The sequence below is a fragment of the Mustela lutreola genome, chromosome 2, assembly GCF_030435805.1.
Source record: "Mustela lutreola isolate mMusLut2 chromosome 2, mMusLut2.pri, whole genome shotgun sequence".
Taxonomy (NCBI): Eukaryota; Metazoa; Chordata; class Mammalia; order Carnivora; family Mustelidae; genus Mustela; species Mustela lutreola.
In genome coordinates this window covers 65,606,367-65,618,654 of record NC_081291.1, presented here as the reverse complement: position 1 = coordinate 65,618,654, position 12,288 = coordinate 65,606,367, and the positions used below count along the sequence as shown (strand labels likewise).

At 55.9% G+C, this 12,288-nt stretch overlaps 1 protein-coding gene across 2 annotated transcripts; it reads right to left on the bottom strand.

The window, feature by feature from the left end:
* Positions 1–54: 54 nt before the first annotated feature.
* On the bottom strand, positions 55–12,006 carry CSRNP1 (cysteine and serine rich nuclear protein 1). Of its 2 annotated transcripts, none has more exons than XM_059162038.1 (5): positions 11,850–12,006; positions 5,184–5,437; positions 3,184–3,443; positions 2,345–2,659; positions 55–2,263 (listed from the first exon to the last, which is right to left on the bottom strand). In XM_059162038.1, exons 2-5 carry the CDS (start codon positions 5,395–5,397, stop codon positions 1,283–1,285), a joined length of 1,770 nt encoding a protein of 589 aa, XP_059018021.1. In that variant the 5' UTR covers positions 5,398–5,437; positions 11,850–12,006; the 3' UTR covers positions 55–1,282. The 2 variants fall into 2 exon arrangements, with proteins under 2 accessions (XP_059018021.1, XP_059018022.1); XM_059162039.1 differs by having other exon boundaries at positions 5,184–5,472; positions 11,850–12,004.
* Between the last annotated feature and the right edge of the window lie 282 nt (positions 12,007–12,288).

Here is a 12,288-nt window from a genome sequence, read left to right as displayed (position 1 = left end):
CTACCTCCCAAGGGTATACCCCCCATCTCCCAGTCCCACAAACGCAGTCCACAGTTTAAAAATAGAGCCTCTTTATTGGTACCTGTAAGCTCAGGTACAAGGTGTTCCCACAAACACACAGGCTGGCAAGGCCTCCTGGGCAAGGCGGCAGGCCCAGAGCCTGGGCTTCTTGGCACAGACATAGAGAAAAATGAATAAATTATAGTTCTGACGCTCAAGGACGATACAGAAATTAGGATGCAAAACTCAACATCGGCAAACAAAGAGCATAAAAGCCAAAAGGGCCTCTCCTCACCGGAGCCAACTGGCTTTAGGGCATGGGCAGGTGGCTGGGGCTGACATGCAGTGCCCAGCAAGCCCTGAGATAGTCGTCAGGAGCGTGCTATGGGCACAGAGGCTAGTCCCTTGCCCTCTCTGGGCTTCCTGCTTCCCTTCTACATTAGCGGGCCCAGAATAAAGCCTGTGGCCTTTGGGGAGGAAGACCATGAGGCAGAGTACAGGAAGCAGAGGGGGCTGTGTCGGGGCAGAAGCAGGTTTTGGTCACGGTTGGCTTGGCCTGGCCAGTCCAGTCCAGTCCAGCCCAGCCCAGCCCAGCCCAGCCCCCTAGCTAGACACTGTCCCCAGTCACTTGCCTCTCATAGCCAGGCTGCTGCTGCAGTAGACTATAGGCACCCAATCCACACCTGGTCTGTACCAAAGCCCAGGCAGGGTAGGGGATGCACGACAAGGCAGAGGGACTTGCAGGGGTCTGTGCCCTACCCCAACTCCAGCACTGCCCACCAGCCAGAGGGGAGAAGCCTATACCTTCTAGTCTCCAAATAAATTATGGAAATAAATTATAGTCTTCACAGTCCAGAAAATATAGCCACCCATGGGTCTGGGGCTCAGGGTGGCAAGAGAAGCCATTAGAAGTGGCAGATTTCAGCCCTGTCTTGTTCAGGCTAAGGAACATCACATGAGACCGGAAAGGGGTCTGCAAAGCTCCAGGGGAGCCATATTTCCTCCTGTTCCTGGCATACACCATGGAAAGTGGAAGAAGAGACTGCGTGGGCTCGGGGGATGGGTGGGGGGCCCAGGTGGCTGACAGGGAAAGCCCCCTCCCTGCCCTCTCTTCAGCACGGAAGTAGTTACAAAAATAAATAAGTCAATCCAGAGTGTTGCACAAACTCAGGAGTGCCTACATGGATGAGCCAAAACTCTTAACATACAGACCTCAGGGAGCCCCCAAATTACAACAAAGCAGCAACAGGGCTCTTACGACCACGAAAAGGTCCCCCAGTCCTCACACAGGCACCGGCTCCACCAGAGGCGCTGGGGCCGGGTCCTCAAACAACTGGCTGTCCATGAAGGGTGCCGGGGCCTCAGTGGCTGAGTCCACCAGGCCCACAAGGGACTCCAGGAGGCAAGCACCGGTGTCCCCTGCTGGAGAAAAGGTTGGCAGGGGGAAGAAGGGGGCCTCCGGATTGTCCAGGCTGTCAGACACCTTCCGGGAGGTGTAGTGAGGCCCCAGACTATAGTCTGGCAGGGCCTGGAGCAGCTCGAAGGAGTCGCAGGAAGACAAGCTGAGGTCCACAGAGTTGCTCTGGCCGGCATCTGAGCTGGGCAGCACTGAGGCACCAGGGAAGCTGCATTCTCCCAACCCTTCAAGGCTACTGTTCAGGAAGAAGCTGGCATCCAGGTTGGCGTTTTCATCCAGGATGCCTGACGTGAGGCTAGAGCTGGTATAGCTGTGGGTCCAGCTGGCCAGGCCACCGGGCTCACCAGTACCAAAGATATCAGCTGGGTGGAAGCAGCTGAGGTTGTCCAGGCTCCCCACTCTCCCTTCCTCTTCCTCCTCCTCCTCCCCTCCCAGGTCAGAGTCACTAAGACTCAGGACCCGGGCCAGGCTGTCATCATCCATATCGGCCTGGAAGCCAGGGCCAGGCAGGGCTGGGTGGGCGGTGCCGCTCGGGGCCTCGCTGGTGCCCGAAGCTGTGGAGGAGTCGGTCATGTCGCTGCTACAGCTGTTGTCTCCCAGCTCGCTGCTCACGGGGGGCTTGGCTAGTGGGAAAGCAGGGGCCAGGACCTGCTCACCAGGGCTGGCTGGGCCATCCTGGCTGGGCGCCTCCAGCTCCCCCAGGCTCTCGGCCCCCTGCTCCAGCTGCAGGCGGGTGAGGGTGTGGAGGAAATGGGTCTGCACGCGGGCCTGATTAAATTCTACACGGCCCTTGGGGTTCTCGCAGCCCTCCCTACAGCAGCCGCAAGGGAACGCAGTGTGGTCCATCTGCAGAGAGAGCAGAGCATAAGTAAGGATCCTGTAGAGCCCAGAGAAGCCCGAGCTCAGGTTCTGCTTCCCGGCCCGTACCTGGCACTTGATTCCCGCCAGACTGCAGCTGCAGGTCTCGGGGTCACAGACCCGATCACAACGACAGCCACAGTCCTCTCGGGACTGGCGCAGAGCCTGCAGCTCCCGCTTCTCCTCACGATCGATCCTTCGCACCCCAGCAGCCCGCAGCAGAGCCCGCCGTCGCCGGGCCGGGTAGGGCTGTAGGAAGGTCATCTCCTCCAACCGGCCACCTGCCACGGCCACGGCCAAGTCCTCTTCCACAGAGGCATCATCAATGGCGTCCGCTGTGAGTGGCAGGCTGGCCTCCGTCTCAGGCACCCCCGTCTCTGCAAGCTGTACCACAGCAAAGAGGAAGGATGTGAGAGACAGACAGGGGTCTTGGCCCCCACCTCCACCAGTCACTGGACAAATGTTCCCCACAGGCTTATTCGGGCTGAGCACCATGGATACCACAGTGAATGTGAAGGCCAAAAACACTGCCCTTGGGGCACTGGCAAAGAGATTTCCTGTTCCTGTCATTTCCCCAGTTCCTGGACAAGCCCCCAGCCTCCCTCCACAGCCAGCCTGACACCCCACCCCCAAGGTCACATCAACTATCCATCCCTCACATGGCACAGACAGACAGCTTCAGGCACCATGCCCCCAGCCACTACAGCAAACACAGGCCCTTCCACACCCCACTCTGTCTGCGGATCATCCAGGTAACAGGCCCTGATGGAGCAATACTGGCCCCAGAGGCCTCCTTCCCTAAATTAATAATGAGCATACTGGCTCCCACCCTAAAAGCCCCTCCCCTCTAAGGCTAGGTCTTCAGAAGCCAACCAAGAGCCCCTGCAATGGAGACGGGTCTCCCCTACCTTCCACCGGAGCGCCTCCAGCTTCTCCTCCTTCAAGCGTAGGCGCAGCTTCTCACGCCGTGCCCGGGCTTGCTCCTGGGTGAACTCAGCCAAGGAAAAGCGGCGGCAGGCACTGTGGCGGGGGCCCATGCCCAGAGTGCAGCCACCACGGCTGGGTACACTGGTGAAGCCCTGGCACCGTGGAAAGTAGAAGACGGTGATACCATCAAAGGCGACACGGCCTGGCCGCCTCCGGGGAGCCCGCTTCAGGATGGACAGGGCTGGAAGGCACAGAGGGAAGGCACAGGACATTAGTTCTCTGTGAGGCTCAGCAAACCTCCAGGAAGATGGTACTGAATGACCTTTCCTCTCTCGTCCTGCTGTGACTTCCCACCCCGAGAAAAAAAGAAATGGATCTGAATTTAGGAACCAGCCTGGCTAGGATTAGAGCTGGTAAAATTGAATGGCCCTCCTTACTATTACTTACCAGTCCAAATGAGACTGTTAGATTAAACACCTCTGTCATCTTTATTAGCCATTTATAGGTTCCTTAGGCAGTTTTCTATAGGTTTTTTTTTTATTCATTTGTAGGAACTCTATATATATGATATTAAAGACACTGATCATCTGTCTAAGCTATCTGCAAATATTTTAGTCTTTTATTTTTGTTCAAGGCATTTTACAAAATAACTTCTAAGGCCATGTAATTAAAAATATATTGACCTTTTCCTTGAGTTTCCTGCATTTTGCAACAGGCTTAGAAAGGCTCTTATCTGAAACTGCCTAAGTTATGGATTGTATATTGATTACTAAGCTATATTTGGTATATTCTATACAAATACTGGTATCCTATTGCTTTTAATTGAACCATAAATAGTTGCCTTAGAACAGCTGAATACTGGCAACTGTTATGTATTTCAACTTACTATTTTGCCTGTCCCAATCCAATACATAGAATTCTTATTCTCTCAGCAAACTGAACTGGGTAGCACTTACTGAACAATGTTAACTACTAGTGGTGACAACATCCTCATCTTGTTCCTTAGTGGGACGGCTTCCAGTATGTTCTCACTGACAGGAATGCCAGCTTTTGGGCTGAGACACATTTAATCACTTAAGGTAGAATTCACTTATTACTATTTTACCAAGGGCCTTATCTAGAAGAAACATGACATTTTATCAAGAGTTTTTCAGCATCCACAAGCAGCTCTCTTATTTTTCTTCCTCTGACATAGTCATTGGGTAAACTCTAAGACTGGATTTTATAAATATTAAACCATTCTTATATTGCCAGAATAAATCCAGTTTAGTCAACATACTGTTAGGTTTTATGTGCTAAAAACCATACTCTCTTTCTATGTATAATACACAGATACATATATTAATACATAAACAAAGACATCATTCCCAGGGATTAAAATGTCACTGCAGTAATAATTAGGAAAAATATATCTAAAAAAGTTCCCTGGGGTTGGGGGCAGCAATAATGAAGAACAAAATTGAGGAATACTGCTTTAGGGCTCTTTGTCATTTTGAAATCAGAATGACGCCAGCTTGAAAAGTAACTGGGGACGAAACCTTTCCACTATGTTCAGGCAAAACCAAACGGCATTTTGACAGGAGAGGGACCGGCCTGACAGGCCCCGCAGTACAGTGTGGGGCGTGAGACTCTAGTGGTTCAGTTGGTAGGACAGGGTGTGCAAGCTGGAGAAACGAAACTGGAACATAAGGGAGGAGTTGGAGCCAGAGGGCCCCAGGGCGATTCTGAGGAGCTCCGTCCTGACCTGCAGGACTTCTAAGCAGGGAGTCCTGAGGTCAAAGGTGAATTGAGCCGGGCCCAGGTGCCTCTGGACAGTGGCCATTCCTCAGTGACCACTGTATTACGGGAAGTGGCCACGGTGGAGAGCCAAAGCCATTGGGACACGACCTCCAGAGGCCAGCATGGCTTTGTCAGGGGCCTCCCAATTTCATTTTCAGGAAGGAAGGAGGGGTGCGGTGGTTCTGAGGAGAGAGGGACTCACGGGGGAAACTCCGGGGGCCACAGAAGTCACGGTCAGGCAAAGGCGACTGATCCCAGGGACCCTCCTCATCAGAATCCCAGGCTGGGGAGACTGATGAGCTTGGAGAGCAGGAGCGAGAACAGCGGCCCGAGGAGGACAAAGAGGAGGAGGAGGAGCAGAGCGAGGAGTCGTCCTCATCCAGCTGGTCAAACTTCCTCTTCAGGGGCCCAGTCATGGTGGGGCAGGGGGTACTCTGGGGTCCGCACACTGACAGCCTGGAGTGGAAAGGAGAAACCTCTGGGTGGCAGGCCTGCAGAAAGGCAGCGGCTGCTCAGTCTCAACCAACTTCCCTTACCCTCCAAGGTGTCCCAGGCCTCCCCCGTGGCTCTGCATGCAGGGGGATGGCTTCGAGAGGTTTCCTGCCACAGGCAGAGTACCGAGGTCCAGACCCTCCTCCTAGCACTTACAGATTCCCACCATCTCTGCCCAAAAGCCTTCCTAGGACACCACTGGGAACCTTCCCCACTACCTCCTACAACCCACCTACACACATGCATTCACCAGACCAACAGATGGACCAACAGACCTCAGCCGGGCCTCGTTCATTCCCCGACAGGAATCCTGGGGGCTGACTCACTGGCTGGGTGATTCACACAGCTCGCATCTGTGTGCCTTTGTGTGTGTGAGGCCGTCTGCAGCAGCCTGCACAGACAGCCCTGTACAGTGGCTCTCCTTCCCCCTCCTCCTCCACCACCACCCTCAAACACTCCTACAGATACACCACCCTATGCACGGGCACGCGCACACAGACAGACAGACAGACACACACACACACACTCTCTCTCTCTCTCCTTCTGTCTCTGGGGCCAGGCTGACCAGGGCACTCCGGGAAACAGGCTGCCTTCGACACTGGCCCCGATTCCCAGACACAGGACTTTCCGGAGCCCCTCCTCTCCCGTGACAGAGCCACTCAGACTTTCCCTCAGAAACCCCCGCCCCGCAGAAGTCCCCTGTTTCCAGGCCTGGCTGTGCTTCATGTGTCTCTAACAACTCCTGTTTGATCTTAAAAATGCATCTACATCTTGCCTCGACTCCAACATCTAGCTCTGTTTGTTTGAATTAACTTCCTATGGAAAATTATTTTTTTCCTCTCAAAACACACACACACACACACCACCACCACCACCAACAACAACTCTTAGTGAAACCGACCAATCAAGATGACATCCAGGTGTCTCCTGTTTGTAGCTTGGTGACTTGGGGGTACCTTAGGACACAGCTTACTGTGTCTCCCCTTTAGGGGCTCCCACCCCTAAATGCCTCTGCTATCCCTGGAAATCCCCAAAGGACTCAGGCCTAAGGGCTGAGCTACCTAGTGTCTCTATGTCCTACAGGGCTCAGGCCTGGGCCCCAGGAGGTCACCAGGAGGAAGGGGAAACGGTGAAGAGGCCCTAGCGCTGGGGAGCCCCTCCCCCACTGCCATCACAGGAAATGAGAACAGGAAAAACCGACCAGAAGGCTGGCAATCTCCTCTCCTCAGGTGTCCTTTCTAAACACCCTTGTCCCCTTTGCCAAGCCTAGGACAGAGTCTCTGGATCCTACAGCTAGATAGAAGGTGCGTGGTCAGTAGACTTACTGGATAAAATTCATCCTGAGCACAGCCTCTCCCCACAGAGGAGAGAGAAGCAAGAGAAACTCTTCTCCTGGCTAACCCTTCACACTGGGCCAGGGGAAGAGAACGCACAGGTGCTTCCGGGGACTTCTCAGCGGGTAGTTTCTCAGGCTTGGCACCCGCAACCCCCGCCAAACCACAAACAGAAACAACCCAGCTCCCAGCTGACCTGCAGCCTCTCCTAGGAGTTGGGGGAACTCATGACCCAGAGCCAGGCGCACACACATGTACACACGTGCAGACCCCAGAGACAAACACAAACACACGCCGCCAAGCCACACACACATACCCTGCCCTACCAGCCCGGTGGGGAGACCCCATCCTCTCCCAAACTTCAGATGCTGTCCATAGGGTGCTGAATGCCTCATCACACGCCCAAGCTCAAGACCCACCCACCGCCAAAACCAAATGCCCACTTTGTATCTCTGCCTGGCTGTCCCTAAGAAACATAAAATTCCATAGGCCCCAAATCGAACCCCTTGTCTCTGTTCCCCACCCCCAACCTGTGCCATCTGTTCCTCTTCCTATGTTCCCTATCTTAGTAACGGCACTGCCACCCACCCAGTTACTCAAGCCAGAAACCTGCAGCCATCCTCAACAACTCCTTCCTCCCTCTCCCTCCGGCCACATCCAGGCCCCCAGTCCTGCAAGCATACACTAGCTCATTTAATGCACACAAGGCTAGGCAGAGACAGTAGGGACTAGGGAGGCCATCAGCATAGGATTAAGAACCTTGGCTCCAGAACCAGACTGCCTACACTGGAACCCTGGTTTGGCTGTTACTCGGCTGCGTGACCCCGGTCAAGGTCCTTAAGCTCTCGGTGTCTTCAGTTCTTTGTCTTAAAACCTCACAGGGTTGGGAGGTTTACAAGAATCAGTACGTGTCAAGTTCTTAGGACAGTGGTAAGTGCTGAGTGAACATGGCATTCTACACTGTGGGAAAAAGGAGCTCCTGGATACAACATGTGAATCTCAGTGATGTCATATGGAATGAAAGAAGCCAGATGCAAGAATACACGTGAATGAAGTTCAAAGAAAAGTAAACCCAATCAGTGATGATACAAGTCAGAATGGGAGGGGTGGGAGTTTGATATGCACTGGGGACAGCAGTTGAGGGGGGAGCCTGGGGACTTCACATTGCTGGGTGAGTGGGTTTCTTGTAATGTTCTGTGTTACCTGGCTGGTGGTTCCACGAATGTCTAAAACTAAAAACTCGGGACGCCTGGGTGGCTCAGTTGGTTAAGCAGCTGCCTTCTGCTCAGGTCATGATCCCAGGACCCACATTGGGCCTCTTGCTCAGCAGGGAGCCTACTTCTCCCTCTGCCTCTGCCTACCATTCTGTCTGCCTGTGCTCGCTCTCTCCCCCCCTCTCTCTCTGATAAATAAATAAAATCTTAAAAAAATAAAATAAAACTAAAAACTCATCTAGCTGTACACACAGAATTCATATGCTTTATGCATTTCATGTATGGCTCCTTCAATTTTATTACCTTATGTCTCTGTCTCCACTGCAACTGTCAATGTTCCCTGCCTCTGCTCCTGCTGTACCCCTGCAGCCAGAGTGATCTTCATAAAGATCTCTGCTTGTCATCCCCATGCTTAGGAAAGCTGGGCCTTAGGATCAAGCCTAGAATTCCACGAGAGGCTGAAGCATGCCTGGCTGCTGCCTCCCCCTTTCCCTCACTATACTCCAGCTGAACTTGCAGTTCCCCTAATTGCCATGACCTGCCCGCCTCCTGGCCTTTGCACAAGCTGGAACTCAGCCTACTCTCCTTTAACAGTCATTTCCAAGAGGGCCTCCCTGAAACCCCTATTTCTCACTCTTGACTACATGCCTCTCTGGGCTCCCACAGGCTCTGGGAATCCCCTACCCCACCCTTCTCTCAAAGTCTTGCTGCAGCCTCGCTGTCTTTCCCTCACACCAGGCAGAGGGCCTCTCTGCCTGACCATCCCTGTTCCCAAGTTTAGAGCAGAGTCTGGCATAGAGAAGGCACCTAAGGACCAGCAGAGGTGGACCTCAGTGCAACTTCCTGATCCTGTCAGTTAGTCTGGGGGTACACATGTGCAGACCAGAGATCCGCCTGTACTGGAGCCATAGGAGGGGGCGGCTCTGAGGGTAGGAAGCTCGGGCTGTGGTCCGATGCCAACATAGGCATCTCAGGAGACACCTTGTTCCCCAGAAGTAAACAGACAGATACCAAGCAAGCAGATTTAAGCCAGACACCCTGGCTCTGCCTTGGGCATGTCTACAGAATGGGAATTTAAGGTGAAGGTGTTATGAATGTCAGGAAAAACAGGGACACAGGGAAGCTACAGCCATGCTGCAGGTTCTAGTGGTGAACCCCAGGAGGATCTGCAGACCTAGAGTGTAATGAGAACTTAGCTCTTCCCTGATTCTCCTCTGGGGTGGAGGGAGGAGAAGGAACAGCCCTTGGGTCTTGTGCTTCTCTGTCCCACCTGGGAATCCAGAGACCAAGAGAGGCAGAGGCAGGAGATGAGAGAAAGACTCAGCAAGAGACAAGGACAGGCCAAGTCAGAAAAAGGAATGAAGATAGTGAAAGAGTCCAAGAAAAGTGTCAGACAGTGAGTCAGAGGAGGGGGGAGGGGCCCTCCGCAGCTACCCAGGAATCAAAATCCCAACCATGGCTCTGTTCCCAGGGTGAACACGGCCCCCTCCTAGGGTCCTGGAGGAAGGAAAAGCAATTCCCAAGAGTTGGCTCAGACAGAAATGCCACACACCCCCCAGAGGAGCCCCAGAGACAAGCCCTGAATCAAAGAGAGCAAGGCTTCTTCCGGGATCTGCCTGGGCCCTGAGATCAGGCCACCCTCCTATCACCACACACAGGAGTGGGATGGCTAGGATGAAGGGGTGAGACTTCCCCCACTCTACTACTCCCCAACTGTCTACACACTCAGGGCACACTGAATCCCAGGAAGGTCCCCTCATCCTGGGGCACCAGGCAAACAAAAGCTCTCTGGTAACCAGGGGAGTATCTCAAGGCCTCTGGGAAATCACATCAACTCCTTTCTGCAGCTCGCAGTCCTCATGTCCCAGCTCCCTACCAGAGCTGATACTGGAGAGAGAGCACCTTCAGCTTCATCCATCCTCCTCTGGGAATCTGAAGAATGTGTCCTTTAACCTCAGATCCCCAGGCTCTGGTCAGGCCAGCTCCCCCTAACACCTGGGGTCACATGACTTCAGACTCTCAAGAACTACTTCCTGGGACAAGGAAAAGACACCTCTGAGTACCTCTGGCCCCCACTGGCACTGGCTAGAAAAACACTCTGGGCAGAAGCACAGAGAGGGCAGACAGGAAGCCTCCGCATACCCCATCCCCCCATCTCTCAGAAAGTGATCCTGGGGGAGGGCACAGTTCCTCAGCCTTGGCCTCCAAGGCCTGGCACTGGGTAGGTGCCAGATGTTTGCTGCCTACAGGAGGCCAACTGCTCCTGCAGAAGGGAAATTGCACCTGACAGCAACTGCTTCCTCCAGCTAAGCAAGGCCTCCTTCATTCTCATTCATTCAACAAATATGGAGCTCCCACGGCATGCCAAGCACTGAGTCAGGCACTTGGGCGGACAAGGAGCAAGATCCACACTAGGGTTGCACTCTTGCGGCTTTGAATTTAGGAGCAAGGAGTATAGTTACAAAACCTTGATGAGTGCTGGGATGGCAAGTGGGAGGGGTGGGAAAGGAGGGGGAAAGCTGAGGGTAAAAAGAATCTCTAGGAGGAAGAGAGGTAGAAAGTTCCAGAGGGGGCACAGCAGGAGAAAGCGAGCCAGAATGGTGAGGGGGAGGGGCATCCTGGGACAGGTTACGAGAGCCAGGGCTGACAGGGCAGGCTTTAGCCTGAGGGCACTGGAAGCCACAGAAGGGTGTAAGTAAGGAGTGACAATACCAGATTTGCATTTTAAAAAGATGGCTCAGTCCCCGACCGTAGGGGGGGTGTGACTAGTTGGCCCCGGGCCAGGGTTAGGTGAGTGATGACAGGACAGGGAAGGCAAAGGAGAAAGGGGACTAGGCTTGCCGACCACCGGATGTGGAGACGAAGAGGGTGGTGATGTCAAGGATTGGAGGGCGAGAGGAGGCGGCCTGCTCCAGAGGACTGTGAGACATCTGAGTGGAGGTGTGGGGTGGGCAGTGGAGCTGGGGAGAGCTTCTCCAGTGTCAGAGGAGTGTAGGCTATGTGTGTGTCCGTGCCAGAGAGCTGGAGTGACTAAGTGTGTGAGGGCTGCTGTGGTGGGGACATCCAAGGGTGCGAGTCTGTGGAAGGGCCCCCAGGGAGGGGAAACTGAGGACCGGGAGGAAGTACGTGCTGTAGAGGGGAGAAGTGCGTGGGAGAGAGCCTACGTGTGCCCGCGGGTGTCCGGTGGGGCTGCTGCGTCCGTGACTCACAGCGGCGGCCTCTGCGTGTGACGGTGACTGACAAACAGGTGAGCGTACGACACAATCCCTCCTCCCTCCCTCCTGCCGGGGTCCGTGACTCACGAAGCCTCACTCCTCCACGATCTTCTCTCTCCACTCCCTCCCTGACCCCAGCCGGCCGGGGGCGCCAGGCACGCGCCCCAACCCCGGCGCCTGCCCCCGGTGAGGGGGGGAGCCCGAGGAAGGCGACAAATGTCACCTGCTCCGGCCACGCGAGGAACTTCTGAAAAGTTCTCAGGCAACTGGGTCAAAAGGAAACTCCTGTGGACGCGCGCACCCCGTCACCCCGCCACCGGCGCCAATCTCCGCTCAGCCGCCACCCGCACCCGCCTCCGGGCTCCGCGACTTCTTGGGGGTACCGGCGGCGGCGCGGGGGAGGGGAGCGGAAAACCTGCCACTCTCTCCTCTCTGCCTCCCCTCCCCGGACGCCGGCCGGCCGCGCGCAGGCAGGGGCCGAGCCGGCCCGTCCCCGCCCCGGCGCCGGGGGTGGAGGGGCAAGTGGCAGGGGCCGGAGGGGCGCAGCCCCTAGCGCGGGACGCTCCCTCCCCAAGATCCCGGCCCGCCGGGCCCGCAGCCCCTCGGCGCTCACCTGCGATCCGGGAGCTCGCCCGGGACACTGATGCGACCCGCGTCCCGGCCGGGTACGCCCCCCGCGCCGCGACCCCGTGCGCGCTCAGCCGGGCTGCCGTCGGCCCGCCGTCCGCCCAGCCGCCCCTCGGGTTCTGCGCGTCCGGCAGCGGCGGCGGCGGCGGCGGCGGCGGCGGGAGACTGGCTGCGCCCGGCCCCGCCCGCCGCTCCGCCCTCCTCGTCAGTGGAAAACTCCGGGGCTCGCAGCGCTGACGCACGCCCGGCCTCCCGCCAGGCAGCCCGACAGCCCCGCCCCGGAGGCGCCACCCACCCCCCGCCCCGAGCCGGGTGCAGCGGCCCGCGGGGCCTCCCTGCGGACTCTGACCCTGCGCGGGCGCCGGAGCTAACCTGCGCCTTCAGTAGCCCTCGCCCGTACCCCTCCCGCAGTTTCTTGAAGTCGC